Source organism: Staurois parvus, unplaced genomic scaffold (assembly GCF_062004578.1).
Source record: "Staurois parvus isolate SC_StPar_1 unplaced genomic scaffold, SC_StPar_1.0 ptg000096l, whole genome shotgun sequence".
In the NCBI taxonomy this organism is placed as follows: domain Eukaryota; kingdom Metazoa; phylum Chordata; class Amphibia; order Anura; family Ranidae; genus Staurois; species Staurois parvus.
This window is the reverse complement of record NW_028317892.1, coordinates 10902763-10925377: the sequence shown is the minus strand read 5'-3', so window position 1 is coordinate 10925377 and position 22615 is coordinate 10902763. Positions and strand designations below refer to the sequence as shown.

Here is a 22615-nt window from a genome sequence, read left to right as displayed (position 1 = left end):
ATTTTACATTTATAGATTGATTTCAGTTAATAAAATTTATATATAGATACCATATTTAGTGTGTGAAAGCTTAGTAATCTGCAAGTGTAACATACAGGAATTCATTGGGGTAGATTTACTAAAATTGGAGAGTGCAAAATCTGGTGCAGCTGTGCATGGTAGCCAATCAGCTTCTAACTTCAGCTTGTTCAGTTAAGCTTTGACAATAAGACCTGGAAGCTGATTGGTTTCTATGCAGAGCTGCACCAGATTTGTCACTTTCCAGTTTCCAGCATCTTTGACAATGTCTTCCATTGTCCGTATAGCATCCTCTTTACTAAGACATCATCTGGGGTCAGCATCTACTTGCTGGAGAAAAGTCACTCCCCTAGATGGCACAATTAACCACTTCCCGTCCAGCCCATGTACATAGACGGCCGGATGGGAGTAGTGCAGGAGCGGGTTGCCATTTATAAATGGCGCCCGTATTCACAACCTGCGCATGCTCCCTCGGAGTGCGCGGCACCGCGATCCAGTGCCCGCTGTGTCCAATCACTGTATGGGTCCTCTGTGTGAGGTCCCAATTCATGTGATCACTGATTGGCCAATCAGTGATCACATGAATAGTAGTAAGCAAGATGTCACTTCCTGACATCATTGCTTACTACTCGTGAAATCTGTGAATGATCACAGAGCTCACATGGTACAAGGCTATTCACAACATCCTTGTACCATGTGACAAGCTGTGACCAATCACAGCTCTCACAGTATTTATCAATGGCAGCAAGAATGCAGTCAGAGAGGAGAAATTATTGCTTTTAAAGCCTTTATGGGTGTAAAAGCAATCAGTGTAAAAAAAGAAAACAAAATCTTCATCACCCCCCACAAGTAGTACAGTGGTGACTGCTAGAGTGACAGTATGTTAACAAAATAAATAAATAAATAATAATATAGAAAAATAAAATACAAATGTAAAAAAAATTTGGAAAATTATAATTTTTGGTTATAAACTAATTTGGGTTATTTTTTTGCTAAAAAGATAACTAAATACATTTTGGCCAAGAATTATGAAGAAAGATTATTTATTTGCAAAATTTTATAAGAAGAAACACTTTCTTCACCAAAATAAAGTTTTATCTGTCTCAAAAAAATTAATATGGGTACAGTGTTGCATGACCGCGCAATTGTCATTCAAAGTGTTATAGCACTGAAAGCTGAAAATTGGCTTGGACAGGAAGGGGGTTAAGGTGTCCGGACTTAAAGTGGTTAAGGATGAGCTCAAATCCTAGTCCAAACACATTTGAGCTATTCTGCCAGGCAATTGCCATTGTGCGCCAAGCAAGTGCCATAGGTTTCCTTTGCTCCCCAGCTGCATGTATACAAAGGCACTCTGCCTGTCTTTGTACACCAACTTATAGTTGGTCCTAATTACCTCCAGTTACTTTATCTGCAAGCTGGAGGTAATTGTATTTGAATCTGGTAAAGTAATAGCACCACTTTTTAAAGAACTACCTGAATCCGATGCATGTGTTGGTAAAGCTACCAAAACGGGTGGCAAGGATTTTTGAATCTGGTGCAGGATCTGTTAAAGGGCCACTAGAGAAATATTATTAGGGCTTTATTGATTTCCCTCCAATGTTTTTAGTGTACTGCAAATGAGACTAAATCTCTGAGCAGCAAGAGATTAATACTGCCCAAGTATTCATAGTTGAAGGATTTTCCCATGTAGCAAAGTGTTGTTTCCTTCATACAGCCAGTCAGGTTACGAGAAAATCTCATAATACTTTATATTCTAATAGATTGTTGGAACTGACAGCAGATTGCTGCATACTTAGCAAGCCACTTCCTTTGTATGAAATAACATAAGGCTCTTTTCACATTAGAGCAATTTTAGATGTGATTTGAGTTGCAAGAATTGCATGGCAAGGGAAATCACATTGTTTTCAATGGTTCCCATTCACATCAATGCAACTCAGCAGGATGTGATTTTGGAAAATGTTCCTGATCTACTTTGGTGCGATTCCAGTGTGATTTTAGCCTCATAGAATATGCAAACCACATCCAATTTGCACTACCTAATCGGGCTAAAACTTGGATCAATATCAGATTGTAGAAGTATGAATCCAGCCTACAGCACAGGCCAGTAGTTTTGGGAATGACACAAATATTCATTTTCACAAAGTCTGCTGCTTCGGTTATTATGATGGCGATTTGCATATACTCCAGAATGTTATGAAGAGCGATCAGATCAATTGCAATTAATTACAAAGTCCCTCTTTGCCATGAAAATTAACTTAATCCCCCAAAAAACATTTCCACTGCATTTCAGCCCTGCCACAAACAGACCAACTGACATCATGTCAGTGATTCTCTTATTAACCACTTTCCTACTGGGCACTTATACCCCCTTTGCGCCTAGGCCAATTTTCATCTTTCAGTGCTGTCACACTTTGAATGACAATTGTGCAGTCATGCAACACTGTACTTATGACATTTTTATCTTTTGTTTTTCATAAATAGAGCTTTCTGTTAGTAATTTTAATCGCTACTGGGTGTTTTACTTTTTGCACTATAAACAGAAAAAGAGAAATTTGAAAAGTTTGTTTCTATTATAATATTTTGGAAACAGGTCATTTTTCTTCTTCACTGATGTGCATTGATGAGGCTGCACTGATGTGCAGCACTGATGGGCACTGATAGGCAGCACTGATGAGCACTGATGAGGTGGCACTGGTGGGCATTGATGAGGAGGCACTGATGATGCTGCACTGATTTGCAGCAATGATGGTCATTGATAGGCGGCTCTGATGGGCACCTATGGGCGACACTGATGGGTGGCACTGACTGACAGCCCTGACTGGCAGCATTGACTGATGGCACTGACTGGTGGCACTGACTGATGCCACTGACTGGTGGGCGCAACTGCTGGGCGGCACTTATGGTTGGCACTGCTGGGCACTAGTGGGAGGCACTGCTGGGTGGCACTGCAGGGCACTGATCATCAGTGTCGATCTGTTCTGTGACAGCTGCCTGTTATCGGCAGAACTTTCCTCATGCTGTGACAGAGAGAGAAAGTGCTGCCGTTAACCGGCAACTGTATTTACTCAGTGATCTGCTGTGCCATTGGACACAGCTGATCATGTGGTAAAAGGCTGCTCTGATTGGCCTTTTACCTCATCACGTAATCAGCTGTGTCCCTATGACAGCAGCAGCTGGCAAGAGAGGAAAGCTGGCAGCACTGGGGCGAGACAGGGGCGCACACAGCAGGGGGAACCAAATATAAGCAGGACAGGGGGGGGGTATCAGCACTGTGGGAGTGGGGACAATTACAACAACAATGCACTGTGTGTCTCTCCCTGCAGCAGCTGAAAGCTTATTGGAGAGAGGGGAAGAAACTGGCTTTCAGCTGCTGCAGGGAGAGACACACTGGGCATTGTTCCTGTAATTGCCCCCCAGATGCACCAATCCCTCTCCTTGTCTTGTCCATATCGGATTCCCCCTGCTGTCTGGGTCCCCTACAAGAGGATTGGTGGTACCCCCTTATCGGCGGCCCTGGTTCCAGGCCTGTAGACACAACAGCAAGTGAGAGGAAATCTCTTCAAAGTGGACAGCAGTCACCATAACAAATGTTCCCTTTGGAAGATTTCATCTCTATTTGCATTGTGGTCAAAAATGTGAATTTCCCATCATTTCCTGTATTAGAGACAGTAAGTCTTCTTCATAAGAACACTGGCAGCAAAAAAACTCACAGGGTTTCTCCCAATTCTCCCCTATTCTATCTCAAATTCAAAAAAAAGTTTTGGCTTTAGATAACACCTTAAATGACACCAATAAATGAATATACATTGACCTATTATATAATAAGATCAAAGCTAAAGTGCACACTAGAGCAACATGTAGGAACCATTACAATTTTATTTCAGTGAAATCTGGTCATTGAAAGTAGAATCTGATTGCTTCTTTGGGGTTATTACATTTAGTCTTGTTAAATACAGTCCATAGTAGTGCTCATTTGAATATTTCTAATTTTCATCAAAGAAGGTTATGAGAATGCATATAGTGAGTTATCATTACTATGCCATTTAAAACACCAGTGGAGCTCTTGAAGGAATCATCCACTAGAAGACGACATAGCTGATTGCTGTCATTCTCAATGGATGAGCAATGAGCTGATTTTAGAGGTCACTTACAGGTGTTTATATACAGAGCCACACATACACTATCTCTACTGCAAGCTGTACTGTAGTATAGAATGAACAAAAATGGAATCTTACCTCGTGGTCCAAAATGCAAAAGATAGCAGTTGTTGCAATATGGCCTGTTATCATACTGAAATAAAGGTGAAAATTAGAATACATAGACAGAGCACTTTTTACATTTACATCTCAAACTGCTATCAACTTCCAACCATAGCCTGGTCCAGATTCAGATTAATTTGATCAAAAGAACCATACAACGAGAATAATGAGATCTGGCCAGGCTTTGATAACGTATATATATTCATCTACTGTTTTCAGAAGTAATTTTTTCTGAGCACATTCATTACGGCAAAGAGACATACTGCAGTACGATGTAAAACATATTTAAAGGCAAATCTATACTGAGAGAAATATGGAGCTGATATTGTTGACCACCTTCTAAAATATTAGTTGCGCCTGAAGTAATTCATTCAGCAAGTCATACGAAAGTCAGAACTCTTTATCTTCTAACTAATTCTAAGCATGTTACTTAAAAAAGAAGTGCAGGATTTAAAAAAAAAACAAAAACATACATACTCACCTAGATGACTGCACTATTGATCCGAGCTGTAGCTGTCCCCTACTGGCTCTACACTGAGAACTGAATGATCAAGAGCATTCAGATCACTGATTGCTCAATTATCAGGTCCACTCTGAGCACAGTGCACTGACTGCTCATCTCTCTGCTTTGCTCTGCTCCTCCAGCACTTACTGGAGCGCTGAACTATGAAGGGGCAGAAGCAGCTAGCTCAGGCTCTCAGCGGCACACTGAAAGGCTGAGCCAGCTGCCAACCAGGAATCTGGGCAGATCCCAGCATTATTGTTGGGATCCCTGCAGAGCCTTGACAGACTTTGTTTAGCATCTGACAGTGGACTTCAGCAGCTTGCTCTGGGGGGCACTCAGCAGGGGGGAGGGCCAGGACCACCAACCGGAAACCCGAGAAGAGGAGGATCAGTGTTGCACAGAGTAGGTACAACAAGTATGACGTTTGTTATTTAAAAAGAAAAAAAAAAGGCTGAACTTTTGGTATCACTCTAAACATGTCCCAACTCAACTTTCTAAAAAATACATTATGATTTTTCTAATGTAATAAATGTAGTATTTGCTGCAATAATCATCTTCTCCACAGCTTTGCCCACTGTGTCCAATAACTGTGGTTTCATTTCATGGTTAAATGACTTCTAGTATTACTTGACTTTAAGGTCAGCCACAGGCAGTCATGGCCACAAGCACCTGTAGGCCTCTGGACTACAGAAGGTGCAACCATCACCCAATCTGGGTGTACACACTGGATCGAAAGCCAAGGGAGGGTCAGAGGTCATGTGACCATTGCTTGGCATGGTTTAAAGATCTTCCAGCAACACTCATGCACCCTCATATAAAAAAATAAAATAAAAAAACAGCACCATGTGCAGGGAATTGGAGGGAAAGGGGTTAGCTGTTTTTGCCTGTGGTTGGAATTGGGCTTTAATGATTACATAAATGCAGCTTGCTGTTGTAATTCAAATGTCTGTCTTTGAACCAGGATTACAGATAAAAGCTAATAAACACAGTTCTAAATGTCCGAATGTAGTTTATCAGAGTAACAATGGCTGTAATTTGTTACTACCATGGTTACCAATCACCTATATATTATATGCCAGATTTTCCTCTCCAGCAAGCATAGATAATATCTGTAAAACTACAACATTTTATTGAAAATTCGAATTAACAAAAACTTTCATGAAATACGCATGTGGCTATCTTCTGAATAGAATTATCATCATGGTGACTTACCTCAGCATGTTGCCCTGCAGTAAGTTGTCTTTTACACTGAAAACATTTAAGGCAAAGGGGATGGTAATCTTTTCCTAAGGAACGCTTTCTTTCAGCTAATAGGGAAGAAAGCAGAAAATGTATGAAGTATATGAAACCATAATAATGACTAAGTTGTGCTCATAGTTAAAAAAGAAACATTAAAGTGGTGCTAATGGAAGAAACTTTTTACTTTAGCACATTTTCTGCATTAAGGTATAACCCTTCTGTATGAAGCTTCCCCCGCAGCCCCTCCTTATACTTACCTGAGCCTGATCTTTATCCACCGATGTGCTTGAGAACAGTGGCTCTCAGCCTCCTCATTGGCTCAGACACAGCAGTGGGAGCCATTGACTCCTGCTGCTGTCAATCACATCCAGTAAGGAGGGAGCAGGGGCTGGGCTGAGTCCCACTCTGTGTGTTTTATGGACAGACAGAGCCTGCTCACGAGCAAGCCTGCACAAGTTCCCCCATAGTATGTGGCTTGCAAAAGTGCACATTCAGTGAGGGAGGGTCCAGGAGCATCAGCGGGTTACCCCAGAAGAGGAGGATCAGGGCTGCTCTGTGTAAAACTATTGCACAGAGCAAGTAAGTATAACATGATTGTTATTTTTAACATCTAAAATCTAAACCTTTACAATCACTTTAACTTTTCTCATTCAAGACACGTTTACAGTATGTGGACAGAGCCCACTGCCACAGCCATGTATATTTACCCAGCCACAGTCCATCACCACCCCCATAGAATTCCTGGCAGTCAAAGTTCCTGTGTGGACTGGTGACACAGCCTAGATAGGGAATGATGCCATGGTCAAATCCCCCCATATATGACACTATTTGGCCTGGTGATTGACCACTCAGGCCCACTATATCAATTGTTAACAAGCTATACAATGTTAATTTCAAAAGGATGGGCCAATGGATCATAAAGCAAACCTAGAAAATGTTTGATCTGTTCGTCGTATGTCCCCCAAGTTACACACTAATCTTTATTGGTGCAAAGGAACATATAAAATATAATATACAAAAAAATCGACATCAGGCAACCCTTCTCAAATATGAATACCCAGATAAAATCATTTGAAATCAAATAAAAAAAAAACCTGCTCTAAGCTAAATAGCCATATCCAATTATCAAAATGCATATTCCCCCTCTGGATGTAAACCCAGGCCAAATATTTAATAATATATAAAACCAACAAAAACATATAAGAATACAAAAATGCTGCACTGTATTAGAAGTTGAGTATTGTAAAAAAAGAAGAAGTAGAAGTGTACTGATAGTTTCACAGAATAGAAATAGAGCAGTCAAGAAAAAATAAAAAAAAGGTGAAATTCAATGTGCAAGTGATATCTAGTACCCCAAATTAAACATGTAGAATATGCAAATGGCAAAACAATTCAGATATGCACACACAAATAAAAGAAGGTGTAAGAGATGCAGAAGGAGCAGTGACATGATTTAGAGATAAAAAAAGTAACACCCAAGATACTTAGCTTAATGTTAGACAAAGCCAGTAATAATGTGTAGGCTTCATGGGGACGTGATACCCAAGATCCTTAGCTTATTAGATGATAGCCAGTAATAAAGTGTAGGCAACATGGAGAAGTGATACCCAAGATACTTAGCTTATTGTTAGACAGAAGCCAGTAATAATGTGTAGACTACATCAAGACGTGACACCCAAGATACTTAGCTTAATGTTAGACAAAGCCAGTAATAATGTGTAGACTACATCATGAAGTGACACCCAAGATACTTAGCTTAATGTTAGACAAAGCCAGTAATAATGTGTAGGCTACATGGGGACGTGATACCCAAGATATTTAGCTTAATGTTAGACAAAGCCAGTAATAAAATGTAGGCAACATGGAGAAGTGATACCCCAGATACTTAGCTTATCCTTAGACAGAAACCAGTAATAATGTGTAGACTACATCAAGAAGTGACACCCAAGATACTTAGCTTAATGTTAGACAAAGCCAGTAATAATGTGTAGACTACATCAGAAAGTGACACCCAAGATACTTAGCTTAATGTTAGACAAAGCCAGTAATAATGTGTAGGCTACATGGGGACGTGATACCCAAGATACTTAGCTTAATGTTAGACAAAGCCAGTAATAATGTGTAGGCTACATGGGGACGTGATACCCAAGATCCTTAGCTTAATGTTAGACAAAGCCAGTAATAATGTGTAGGCTACATGGGGACGTGATACCCAAGATACTTAGCTTATTCTTAGATGAAATCCAGTAATAAAATGTAGGCAACACGGGGAAGTGATACCCAAGATACTTAGCTTATCTTTAGACAGAAGCCAGTAATAATGTGTAGAGTACATCGGGAAGTTACATCCAAGATACTTAGCTTAATGTAAGACAAAGCCACTAATAATGTGTAGGCTACATGGGGATGTGATACCCAAGATACGTAGCTTATTGTTAGATGAAATCCAGTAATAAAGTTTAGGCAACATGGGGAAGTGATACCCAAGATACTTAGCTTATTGTTAGACAGAAGCCAGTAATAATGTGTAGAGTACATCGGGAAGTTACATCCAAGATACTTAGCTTACTGTAAGACAAAGCCACTAATAATGTGTAGGCTACATGGGGATGTGATACCCAAGATACTTAGCTTATTGTTAGACAGTAGCCAGTAATAATTTGTAGACTAAACAAAGAACATCCTTTAAATGCTAAATGCATTTTCTGGCAAAGTCACTTCCTCAGAAGCAAAATGACCATGCACCATCACAACCTCCCCTTATAACATTCCTGCCTACCTAAGCTCCGGCAATGAAGCAATGATTGATATCAGAGCTTAGATATAATGAATATGCCCCCCCTTCATGAGGACACTGGCAATGTTGGGGGTTATGGTGAAATGTCATATTTCCTTATTAATATTGGCTCACAATATCTAAGAATGAATTATAAACCTGATTAAGGGTCCATATAAGGACATAAGTATGGCTTTACTTTAACTAATCTAATACTAAGTCAGAAATGTGCTATATTCCTTTAAAAGGTAATACTACTATTCAGAGTTTGTAATTGCTCAAATTCTACCCACTTGTCCTGTATATACTTCAGGTAAAACTTGTAAAAGTTGTTCCATCCCAGGGCTGCTTACATGCACGTACCTGGTTTTGATCATCTGTGCCAAGCCCCAAAGATGCAAGGACCCTTGGCAAAAAGGCATCTACAGCTAAGTAATATTGTGACATTTTCCAATATTACTACATTTGTTATATTCATGTGTCATTGCTTAATTAAATGTTATACATTTAAGTGTTTGTGTTATTTCTCTTTACACATCTCAAATAAAACCCCCAAAACGTACACTGTTATATAACCGTGATAAAACAGGGGCCAGTGGGAGTGCACGGCTTGGTAAGTATTCATGTCTGGGGGGGATAGGCTATGTGTAGACATTGTCACTGAATTTTGGACTGGATTTTACTCGGGTGTATAGTCCCAAACTACTCATATGATGGCAGCAGATAATATGAAAAAAATCTATACTTCCATGTATAAGGAGTGTACATATTTAGACAGATTTACTAAGAGATTTGAAAATGCTCACACAAAAAAAGAGTCAATAGTCACTTAAGTTATCCAATCATGTGAAAAGAAAACCTCTATTTACTTTTATCCGTACATAAACAGATAATTGATGTGAATCTACATGCATTTTATTGTGTGAACATTCTCAAATCCTTTACTAAATTAGCCTCATTGTGTATAAATGTTTCCTAAGTAACATTTATTAACATCAAAACAAAGTCTACCATTGCTGATCACCCTCTGACCAAAAGTCTAAAGACATGCTGGGCTGAGATTTACCTACTTACAGAAAAGCACTGAAGTTTAAACCTTTTTAGCATCCACACAGGACCACCTGGAGTCTGAAGCCCCCAAGCTTTTGCCTGTTCTGTTGCTATTATATTTAGCCACTGCAAAAACATTTGATGGCAGGGTCCTTTTAATTCATTTCATTGTGTTGTGTTCACAAATTGGCTGAAATTCATAGAAGATTTGTATTAATATAGCTTGAGAGTAGAGCATCTAGTGCAAAGATTACAATGTTCCAGAGACTGTTTCTGCCCAAATTTTTCCCACCTCTACTGAATTCTGTAACTGTAACTTGAATGTAAACTTCTAACCATTTAGGAAAGCATTACATATTTCACTCTCCAACTCCTACTAAAAAACTGAAATATAAAATATTTCTACATGAATTGTCGTACATTGTGTGCTAGCATAATTAATAGTTTCCGTGTGCTCTGGATTATAGTCTTGTAAATTAACGTGTGGGCTCAGCAGGCAGAAGTCTCAGGCAGAGATTATTAATGTATGCGCCTATAATTAGCTAATCGGTCAGGTTAGTAGGTTTTCTTTATTTTTCCTTTCAATAAAATTGTATTAAAATTTTAATATTATATAATGTAGGAAGAGAGCCACAATGGAAAAATCAACATACAAGTTTATTAACAATACATTGTGCATCTAATACAGCAGCAGAACCTAAACGTGTAAGATAAACCAGCGAGATACAAATGTTCAGTAATAGCAATTACTCTTATAGATACATAAACATGGATATCCTGAGTAGGGATAGGCAAATGTGCTTGGATTCAATTCATAGGTATGTTTAGCGTGCATCTGTCCAAAAATCTGCAAAATTACAAACATTAATGCAAACCTTATTGAAGGCAATATAAATGGTATTTAAAGTGCCGCGCTCCTATTATTGTGCATATATATCTCTAAATCCACTCTATACTTGTTAGACTCAATCAATGAGTATATAAATCAAGTGTAAATCATAATAATAATCATGAGTGATAAGCCATAAATTAATCAATGCGATAAAGTTATTACCAGTGAATTACCAATACACACATCATAACCTAGATGTGTGTAATGAAAATAGTGAAACCTTAATATAATGTGAATATTAAGTGAATATTTATAATACATATAATTAGTACCATTCTAATTATATACAATCAATCCAGTAATAATTGTGCAACTATACACTACCATGTGCACGTGCATAGGTGTAATAAGTAAATAAATTAATTAAATAAAAGTCTTTGTGAAAAAGTGCCAAAGTGAGGGTGATTCCTTGTTTCCTCTCGTCAGGTGCCTTATGGTCTTCCTATGCGCTCACCTTTATGTTTGCCTGAGAGAATTCAGGCAAATACGCTTTTTGATCCTTCCAGGATCGATGGATAAAAGCTCTGTGATATAGATGTGCCAAGGTGTGGATGTAGGTACTCCTGTACTCTCCTCTTTCTCCTTTATTCCACTGCTCATATGTCAATTGTGAGACCAGCTTTATCTCCTTATTCCCCTCCAGGGGTCATCTCCTTCTCATTTCCTCCTCTCACCCATATGCAATTTAGGGGTCAGATATAGAGAAAATAAAACAAACGATAGTGCCTTATCCTTTAAAATGATGGAAGTTTATTTCTGCCTGTAGCGGTATTACACAGCTAGATGCATTTCCTTGGTGGTACAGGGCGGCAAATAAATCATATAGAAATCTTGGGTGAGCAATGCTCAATCTCTGCTCTCCCTCCCTGCCTGCCTCTGTCTGCAGTCGGAATTACCGAGCCTCACCGTTACCACGTCGTGACGTCAGAGCCCCTCCCCTGGTAGTGTATAGTTGCACAATTATTACTGGATTGATTGTATATAATTAGAATGGTACTAATTATATGTATTATAAATATTCACTTAATATTCACATTATATTAAGGTTTCACTATTTTCATTACACACATCTAGGTTATGATGTGTGTATTGGTAATTCACTGGTAATAACTTTATCGCATTGATTAATTTATGGCTTATCACTCATGATTATTATTATGATTTACACTTGATTTATATACTCATTGATTGAGTCTAACAAGTATAGAGTGGATTTAGAGATATATATGCACAATAATAGGAGCGCGGCACTTTAAATACCATTTATATTGATTTGACACCACCAAGTGAGTTTGTGCAAGTGCCAGCGCACCATACATTAAAGATTAGTATATAATTATTATTTAAAACACCTATTGGATTCATAATAGCTCACAAGGATTCACACCATATAGCATACTTATTGAAGGCAATAGATGTAAAATCTTTAAACTCAATTTTCTCCATTTTCAAGACTAACAGACAAATAATTGTCAAACAAATGGCATGGGAAGCTGGGCAATGCCTTGGAGGGACATGTACCAATGAAAAAAATGTTTTTTTATTTGAATACTTTTATCAGGGCTTAAAGTAAAACATTAAACATTTACAATTTCTTTAAATAGCATGCTTGGGGAATGCCTTAAAGACTAATTTCAGCTTTAAGGGTGTAACATGTAATATGTTACCAAGCAACTCTCCTATATCCCACTTCCGAGGTCCCTGCTGTACTTACCTTCATGGGTGATGAGCTGTCAATGCCCTCACAGCAAGTGTAGCAGTGTAGAGGTTTTGGATCCTTGTCCTTTTACCCCTTTGTTCAGCAGGACTTCTGGGATGAATCACAGCATTTCTCTGTGCTGGTGCTGGCCAATCAGAATTGCTCTGCTCTGAAGAGGGTGTAGGGTGATAGTTTACTTTTTCTGAAAAGGTGAACTTGACCTTTAACCTATGCTATTTGAATACTGACAAGTTCATGGGGTTCTTATGCATCTTTAACAATTTTCTGATAACAATGTATAACTCTAGTAAATGCAAAGTTATATACACTGCTCAAATAAATAAAAGAACACTTTTAATCAGAGTATAACATCAAGTCAATTAAACACCTGCGATATTGATATGGTCAGTTAAGTAGCAGAGGGGGTTGTTAATCAGTTTCAACTGCTTTGGTGTTAAAGAAATTAACAACAGGTGTACTAGATGGGCAACAATGAGATGACCCCCAAAACAGGAATGGTTTTACAGGTGGAGGTCACTGACTTTTTTTCCCTACTCATCTTTTCTGTTTTTCACTAGTTTTGCATTTAGCTAGGATCAGTGTCACTACTGGTAGCATGAGGCGATACCTGGACCCTACAGAGGTTGCACAGGCAGTCCAACTTCTCCAGGATGGCACATCAATACATGCCATTGCCAGAAGGTTTGTTGTATCTCCCAGCACACTCTCAAGAGCATGGAAGAGATTCCAGGCAGCTACTCTAGGAGAGCTGGACAGGGCCGCAGAAGGACCTTACCCATCAGCAGTACTGGTATCTGCTCCTTTGTGCAAGGAGGAACAGGACTAGCGCTGCCAAAGCCCTACAAAATGACCTCCAGCAGGCCATTGGTGTGAGTGTCTCTGACAAACAATCAGAAAGACTTCATGAGGGTGGCCCGAGGGCCCGACTTCCTCTAATGGGCCCTGTGCTGACTGCCCTGTACCATAGAGCTCAATTGGCATTTTCCATTGAATGCCACTGGCACACTGTGCTTTTCACAGACAAGAACAGGTTCATCCTGAGCACATGTGACAGATGTGAAAGAGTCTGGAGAAGCAGTGGAGAACATTATGCTGTCTGTAACATCGTTCAGCGTGACCGCTTTGGTGGTGGGTCAGTGATGCTCTGGGGAGGTATATCTATGGAGGGACACACAGACCTCTACAGACCAGACAATGGCATCCTGACTGCCATTAGGTATCGGGGAGAAATCCTTGGACCCATTGTCCGACCCTACGCTGGTGCAGTGGGCCCTGGGTTCCTCTTGGTGCACAACAATGCCCGACCTCATGTGGCGTGAGAATGCACCAGATTCTCAGTGCACCAGTTTTAGTAAATCTGCCCCCAACTGTCAGCTTGATGAATTCCATGAAAACACAAAAAAGAGAAATATTGGTTTATCGAGTAATCCAAAATTCCCCACTTGGGAACCTGATTAACAGGCTTTGCACCTCTGCCCAAGGTACATATAGAAACAAAAATAAAAAAAAATCTCATACACATTTCCCCAAGTCCACAATGATGAGCAGAAAACAGAAGTAAAATATTCACTCTTCTGTCAGCAATTACACAGTCTGCTCTACATTCTCCTAACTGAATATGCTATTTAAATAGGCACTCGCTGATGTGCTTCTTACCCACAGGAGTCCTTCTATCAATTAAGTCAAATGCTTTAAAGTATTCAAGACAGAACTTTGGGAAACATGTGTCTGAAGTAGAACATGATCACACAGCATTTAAAGTCATGACCCCTGCAAATAATTGAAACGCTAAAAAAGAGAGAGAAATCGTTCAATTTGCACATAGTACGCCATGTCTTTCTTATGCTTGCATTTGACACAAAGATTTTTCAAATTATACAAAGGGGATTAATATGTACATGGGGATCTTTAGTGTGTGCATAACTAGAGCAGCAAATATTTTTTCATGGAAATCCATTGAATTAATATTAAAGCTCTCTTTACATAGAAAACTAGTTGAATGACCAACTGAGCCAATTAAAAGATCCTTTATGTTTTAAGCATTTAGCAAGAAAAATATAGACTAAGGCAGCCCACAGATGAGTCAGTTTTTTGTTCAACCAGGGGGTTGAACAAAAAACTCACTCCATCCTCTCATCCACATTCTTGATGTGGATGAGAGAATCCTCCCCTTTGAGATATTGTACTTTGACAATGAGGAGATTTCCCCACCATCAGAATACACTGATCAGCATTGCAGGCAATAGCCTGAAGAGCTGATTGATTGGGGAAAATCCAGCAGGGCGGTTGTCAGAAGTCGATCAGTAGATTGACTTTGTACAACCACAGTGCTCATACATCAATCAAAATTTGTCGTCTCTGCCGACCCAGCTGAATTTCGATCCATGTACGCCCGAATTACCTCTTGCCAAACGCGCTATAGCTGAATGATGGCTACAGAGTGGTTGTCCAGTGACGCCCTCCCAAAATATGCCCCTCCCTGCTCCCAGAGCGGCGCGCACCCAGAGAGCTCTGTGATTGCTGTGTCCTATGGACACAGCTGATCAGATGATGAGGTAAAAGGCCAATCACAGCGGCCTTTTACCACATGATAAGCTGTGTCCAATGACACAGCAGATCACGGAGTAAATACAGTTGCTGGTTATCGGCAGCACTTTCCTCACGCTGTCACTGTATGAGGAAAGTACTGCTGATAACTGGCAATTGTCATAGAACAGATCGGCACTGATCATCGGGGCTCTGATGATCAGTGCCCAGGAGCAATGCCCAGCAGTACCACCCAACAGTGCCCAGCAGAGTCACTCATCAGTGCCCCCCATCAGTGCCACTCATCAGTGCTGCCTAGCAGTTGTGCCCAGCAGTGCCACCAGTCAGTGCCTCTCATCAGTGTTGCCCATCAGTGCCACCTATCAGTGCCCATCATTGCAGCATCATCAGTGCCACCTCATCAGTGCCCATCAGTGCTGCCTATCCATGCCACCTCATCAGTGCCCATCAGTGCTGCCTATCAGTGCCCATCAGTGCAGCCTCACCAACGCACATCAGTGAAGGAGAAAAATTGCCTGTTTGTAAAATTTTATAATAGAAAAAAAAGAAAAACTGTGCTATTCCCCTCCTCTCAGCAAGGTCAGTGGTGCATTTGATTGACTATCTGTTATTTTCAAAAGTGTGGTGACCTGCAAAATTCCAAGGTGGTCTGATTAGGTTGTCTGTGTATTGGTTGGCTTCTGAAAGGAGTGGATTCCAGACAGAAAAGTCTAAAGAACAAAATACTCAATGAGGCTCTGGGAATGTTTAGATTTTGATGGGCACCCAACAGGAGCTTAAGGTTGTAGTAAACTCATTTTTTTTAATTTTAACTACAGGTAAGCTTATATTAAAGCTTACTTGTAGGTAAAATTAATATACTCTCTCTTTTCTAAAGTCGGCACATATGCTCTGAAGGAACGGCACACCCGTGCCATTCCTTCAGAGCTGTGTGCAGTGGCTCGGGACTCCCGCACGCATGCTAAGTGTATAGCTAAGTTAGATAGCATTCGTTTTTTATATACTTTTTACCATAGAATTTGGCAGCTTTCACTTAGCTATACACTGGTTGGAGATCCTTAATGGGAGAATTTCAGGCTGGTTTTCAAACTGTGATACAACATCCCTAATGGGCATATAAGAATAAGAACCATCTTGGTGGGTAATATACATTTTTATATAAGTTACTGAGGTTCTCTTTTTCATATATATGAGCTGATGTGCCCTACTACCTAAATTGCACTTAAGAATTGTTTAATTAATTTTTTCCCTTTATGCCTGTACCTAGGCATCCCAGTGTTTAGCCATAGGAGCCTATGGGTGTGATATTGCTGAGAAGCATACACATGGAAATGATGACCACTTCCATTGATTTTATGCTGTGACTGCAGGCTGTGTTGTTTCCATTCACCTATTGTATGTGAGTAATTTAACTTCTCTAGATGCATTGATTTGATATGTGAACCTGCTGTACACATTTTAAGCAAATATATACTTTTGGCTTCTTAGATGCTGCCATTCATCTGCAGAGTTGCTTTTCCCTGAGGAAGGAGTTGATTGACTTTGAAATGTGTTGGATTTGCTACAACAACTCTGCAAATGATTGACATGATGATGATGTAACAAAAGAGTAAATCTGTTGCAGCAACGGTGAAATTATTTATGTGATTGTGATTTAACCTAAACAGCCTTTTCTACATTACTTTTTTTATATTTTATGGTTTTATTATGTTACACAATAAAGATTTTTTAATTTATTAGTACTGTTAATGTCCCATTAAATTGGGGGGTTCTTCTATACACTTATCAAACTTTCATCATGGAGGAACAACCTGATAGCAATTGTTGAGCAACTGCACTCCAGAAAAGTCTAAAGGACTGAGTGGATTCATGACCATAGTGAGTCTACTGAATTTGTGTAATATGTTGAATGTTCACACAGAGTAAAGGTATATTGCAGTCTACAGTAAAAACTAAGCTTTGAGATGCATAGAGGGCATACTAGCTTACTCTCAGTATTCAGGTTTTCATTTTAATTCAGCTGTAATAAACCAATGGGACCACAGACATCAATAAAAACTAGATGGATATTCTAACCCTTTCCTACTCTATCCAAAACTGAAAAAAAGAAAACATTGCATTGATTTCTTCTTTAACCGCTTTCCTGCCGCCCTATAGAAGATATACTTCTATAGGGCTACAGGGGTGCGCAAAATCACACACACATATATATATATATATATATATATATATATATATACACGCACATATACACACGCACATATACACACACGTGATTTCACATTTCTGGGTAGGGGGCTCACACTGGCCTCATGCGTGCTCTACCCGCACACCTATTCACAGCCTCGGCTGTCAATCACTGGGTCCTGCCCGGTGATTACTCGCTGGCACCCGGTGAACGCCGAGTATTACCGATGGGGGAGAGAACTGTATGTAAACAATACAGATCTCTCTCCTGTCAGCTCCTGCACACTGCTCTGTATCCAAAGCAGTGTGATTACAGTGGAAAGCACACACACAGCGCACAGTAAAACACACACAGCAACCCTTTGATCACCCCAGATGTTAACCCCTTCCGGCCCAGTGTCCTTAGTACAGTGCCAGTGCTTTTTTATTAGCACTGATCACTGTATTGGTGTCACTGGGGATGTTAGTGACACCAAGTCAGTTCCCCCACCAGTGTCAGAATGCCGGCCGCAGTCCCACAGTCCTGCTATAAGTCGCTGATCACTGCCATTATTAGTAAAAAAAAATCCAGTATATATACCGCCATTTGTAGATGCTAGAACTTTCACATAAACCAATTAATTTACAGGTATTGGGATTTTTTTTTTAGCAAAGATATCATCTGACTACAGTAAATTGTAATCTGGTTGATACAGGTTAGTACACTATGCACATCATCTTTGTGTTTTCCACTTAAATAGGTTGAAAATAATGTCTTTATGTAGCATGCATGTCAATAGCACAGCTCTCATAGCATTATACTTTGAGAAACAACAGTACACTAAGAGAAAAAGAACTAGTGATGTTTCGTGACAGCAAGAGCATAAGGCAAGCCATAACATATCATCTACTGAAAACTGTCATATGAGCTAAAGGAGAGACTGTCTCCAATTACACTTGATAAATGTCACATAAAATCAACAAGGCATGTAATGCAGTGTATGAAAAAATACCATTATGCTGCAATGCAGTTTTGTAAATCTAAACACAAGGACAATCCCAAAGGACAAATATGTTCAGGCAGTATTATGAGTACATCTGTAGCCTGCCATACAACCTTGTTATGTGAAGCACTGAATATTCAGGTACTCTGTGTGCTACACTGCTTTTATTCCAATTACATTAGATTTATGTGTTTTTGTATTATCATGAATATCACATTACTTCATTTACACATAAATGATCTGTGTTGTTGTTCAATCTACGTGTATGAACAGTTTTTTTTATGCACAGAAAAAAAAATTATTTAGTTGCTTTACATTTCCTTTTATCAGCACCTTGTTTTTTCTGCTTTCTTGTACTATGCCATGTGCTTCAGAAAGAGTGTATATGTGTATTGCCGCCTTCTCCTCAGTTGTCATTTCATTAATTTTTTATTTTGTTAGGGTTGCATATTGCTTTTGGATTGTGTAGTGCATGTCTTCTTTTAAGTTGAGTGTACTGCAACCTACTATTCAACTATATTAATATATATTGTATTCCCTACTGAGCTCAACTGATCAATGAAAATAGGGAGCATGGGCAGAACACATTTAATGCCCATATGATTGTACCTATATACGATCTTCAAGTCTGTAAAATGCAAATAATAGGTTAGCCACAGACTGTAATGCAAATTGTATTTTATCAGATATTTTACCCCTACATCACCTCTGAATGTTTACAAATCCTGCCTATCCTCAGATTAAATAATTTACGTAATCATATTAATAAACATCTGCTTCCTTTTGGCAGTTTTTTCAATGTTAATTTTGTCTATAACCCATTCTCAACATCCCAGCTTACCCACAGGCATCCCAAAAACAAAAGGGGAGAACAAGGGGGAAAAAAAAATTCCCAGGTCTGCAATGGCAGATGCAATGATTACTTGCCTTCAGACAGTAGAGCAGAGGGCAGGAGGACACTAGGTGGGCTTTAGGGACGAAGCAGGGGATTTAGGAGAAAGGAAAGAACCCCAGGTCCACAGTCTCCCAATATCCATCATGCCACCTGACCAGATGGTGGTCCCAATCACAACATTTCCACAAAAGTAAAAGATCATTCAGATGCTGAGTTGAGCTGAGAGACCGAGAGGCTTTATGATCTATCTGCCAGTACTGTGTATGTTTACTAACAAATGCAGATTAATCACATAGCCCTAAAGTGCTGACTGTTCATTAACAAAAGTAAAAGATCATTCAGTGTTGACAGGCCTGTGTGATATATCTGTTGGCTGCTTTTAAACATACACAGCACCAGCAGATAGATCATACAGTTCCACAGCACTGACCGATCCTTCATTAGTGCTTGTGTAATGAATATAGCTGGCCCTGTCCCATATTATGCGAAAAGATGGCACCCATTTCCAGATTGTCCCTGTTGCAGTCCGTATTAGTTATTCGTCTCTTTGGCTAAGATCAAGTGTAGTATCTGTTCTTATCAGTTGTCCGGGATAGAACTCTGGCTCCTTTTGCTAGTTGGGGAGTCAGTTAGTAATCCCGGATGTAACTAGGTAGGAATGGTGAGAGTGGTGGGGGAGACTTTTCCTCCTGGGTTGATTCTGGCCTGCTGCACCAGGCTTGTCCCCAGTTGTAGGCAAGGCTTTCCCTAAGCTTTCTAAGTTCTGATGCCTTTCTGGTAGGGATGGGGCTGCCCTAGTCTGGCTGAGAAAGAAGCCCGTGGTGTATGTGCCCCTGGAGTGGCAGTCCAGGGGTGCCAAAATTCTCACGGTGAGGGACCTCACTGAGTTTTAGGCACCTTGGTCACTACACCAATCACGCTCTTTTTTGCACATTCCTCTAGGGCTGGGCCTTTTGGCCAGGACCAGAGGAATTGCTTCACTATGGCACTATAGCACTTTTCCACTTCCCCTCTCCCTTATTTTCTATGTTTGTTTGTCACTTGCACTTTTGCACAGCACTGTACACACTTTCACTTTTCCCGATTAGTAAGGTGTAGGTCCTCAGGCCTGTCCTGAAAGTCTTGGGGGGAGAGGCATATGGCTTTTTGGTCATGGGGTCTCCCTTGGGGGAGCCCCACTTAGTACTCGGGGTGGCCTCACTTTGATAGGCCTCTTGAAGAAAGGAGTTCGCCGATTTTCGGCCGGGTGGACCTAGTGAGTGCCTCAGTCCCCATCAGGAGCATTGCGCCCCGGGGGATCAGGGCTAGGGCCCTTTCTCTTTTTTGTTTCCTTGCTTGCTAGCTTAGGAACAGGGCCACCAATAAGAATGGGACCAAGTGCTCCATGCATTTAATAAAGATTTTTAATACTTGATGACTTTTCTTCTTTAACTGACTCCTCACTTACACATAAAGATCATATTAATTGAATGAAATAGTTATTTGGCATTGCCTGGAACTTAGTTACCCAGAAGCATCATTTTGGGGTTGATTTACTAAAGGAGCAGAGCATATTCACTTTGCAATTCTCACTTAGCTTAGTGTATGCGATAAAAATTAACTTTGCAAAGAATACCCAGTCATGCACAAGAAAAGGAAAACCTATTTTACTGTTTGAAGAACAACCAAACACATCTCTGTTTATCTCTTCAGCCATTGGACATCATTGATGATATAACTTGCCAGCATGTGTTCTCAAGTTACATTATCCCAACATTTGTTTGAATAATCTAGCTCCTGGCGATTTTCTTAATTTTTAAGTTCAGTTCAATTTAATGAATATGACTGGTGCTACTTTATTATTTAGAACAGAAATTCTAGAAGTAAATTTTGTACAATCTTGGTGCTTTTAACTTTTGCCTTCATGGTGGACACCACAAGTAGGTGTTTTCAACTGGGATGAAGGCTGAAAGAACGTTACTTGCCAATTCTCAGTAATCATATCTTTGTAAGTCAACATTTTTACTTGAATAATCTTACTTTCAATAGAGATTTACTCTGAAAATAAATGAGGTCTCTTATGTTAGTATCATTTAGTCCAAAAAAAATAATGTTAATGTGCACTGCCGTGTCACACACTTCATGGAGCCTGCCATCTCAGCTACAGGAGGTTCTGAGAGGAGGAGTTTCAGGAGGCAAAATCAGTACCGGAATCACAGCTTGCAGGCAGCAAGGTACCATTGAATATATAGCCATTAGAAATTGAAAGCAAACCAAAGGAATGAGCAAAGGAGAAGCTGCAATGCATGCAATATGTCCAGGAAGTGAAACAGACGGCAGAATTGACAACAAAAAATGAATTTTTTCAAGTAAACTTACGTTGGGCTGTCAAAAATAACTATCATTTGTATTGCTCTTTACATCTAAACTTGCAGAGTTCCTTTACACTGTGAGTGAGGACTCTGCAGCCGCTGATGTATAGGGAGAACTCTGGGGACTTTGATTTAAGGAAGAACACTGAGAATTCTGATTTAAGGAGGGGACTCTGATGTAAGGGGGAACACTGCAGAGTCTGGTGTAAAGGGTAAATCTGATATAAGGGGGTCTCTGGTAACCCTGTCGTACGGGCAGACAGTTTTAGACTGGCAGGAAGAATCAATGAACTACCACAGTGCTCTACTGTCGGTACTTGTAGTTCATTGATTCACAGGGAGCACTCTTTAACCCTTTTGCTGCCAGGTCTGTATGCTGCAGCCACGGGATTGTGTCTTTCAGACCCTGCATGTCTCATTAAAGAGAACCTGTCACTTTAAAACCATCACATAAGGGGATTTGTGTCCCCTATGTGATGAAAAAAAGTTAAGGAAAATATTTTTTTTATTGCAAAAAAAAAAAAGAAGTTACACCCAAGCACATGACATCCCCCCCAAAAAATGTTGAGGCCTCCCCAACCCCACAAACCTAAATGCACGTGTCTGGGTGGCTACGTATGGAAACGTCGATTGTGATACACATGTTACATATCACTGTGCATGCCAGAGTGAGAGCAATATTTATAGCACAATAATTCCTCCATAACACTAAACTGATGACCTGTAGAGGCTTTTTAAGCATCCCCTATAGAAAATACATGGTATTGATGTTTGTCATTTCACAGGGGCACACAAATTTAAAGGTATCTATTTAATTGGCACAAACTCATCTTTTATATTTTACCAAAAATTTGGGTAATTTATTGCATTTGTTTGAAGAAAAAGAACTACCACTATATTATTCTCTAGGGTGTCTTTTTACAGAAAATATATAATGTTTGATGGTGTTGTGTAATCTGTAGTCCTAAAATGATTTTTTAAACAAGTGCAAAAAAAAATGCAAAAAATTGCTCTGGCAGTGAAAGGGTTAAATTGTGTCCCCAGCTCACTGCAAAAAGGGGGGGGGGGTGGGGTGGTAATGATACTGCACATGTAACCCTAAATATGGGTGTAACATGAAACATGTTCAGAAAGGTGACCCTATCCTTTAGACTGGTCCAAGGTCATAATATAATGGATCATTAAACCTATTT

The 22615-nt window shown here is 39.8% G+C and overlaps 1 protein-coding gene across 1 annotated transcript in view; it reads right to left on the bottom strand.

Annotated features, from left to right (window-relative positions):
• The window catches only part of LOC149467991 (cysteine-rich protein 1-like), a 60122-nt gene that overhangs the window by 5601 nt on the left and 31906 nt on the right, over positions 1-22615 (bottom strand). The window contains exons 2-3 of the mRNA XM_089670895.1: positions 5995-6089; positions 4254-4308 (exon numbers count right to left, since the gene is read on the bottom strand). Coding sequence (XP_089527021.1) covers positions 4254-4308; positions 5995-6089 — 150 coding nt within the window. The remainder of the gene's footprint in view (positions 1-4253; positions 4309-5994; positions 6090-22615) is intronic.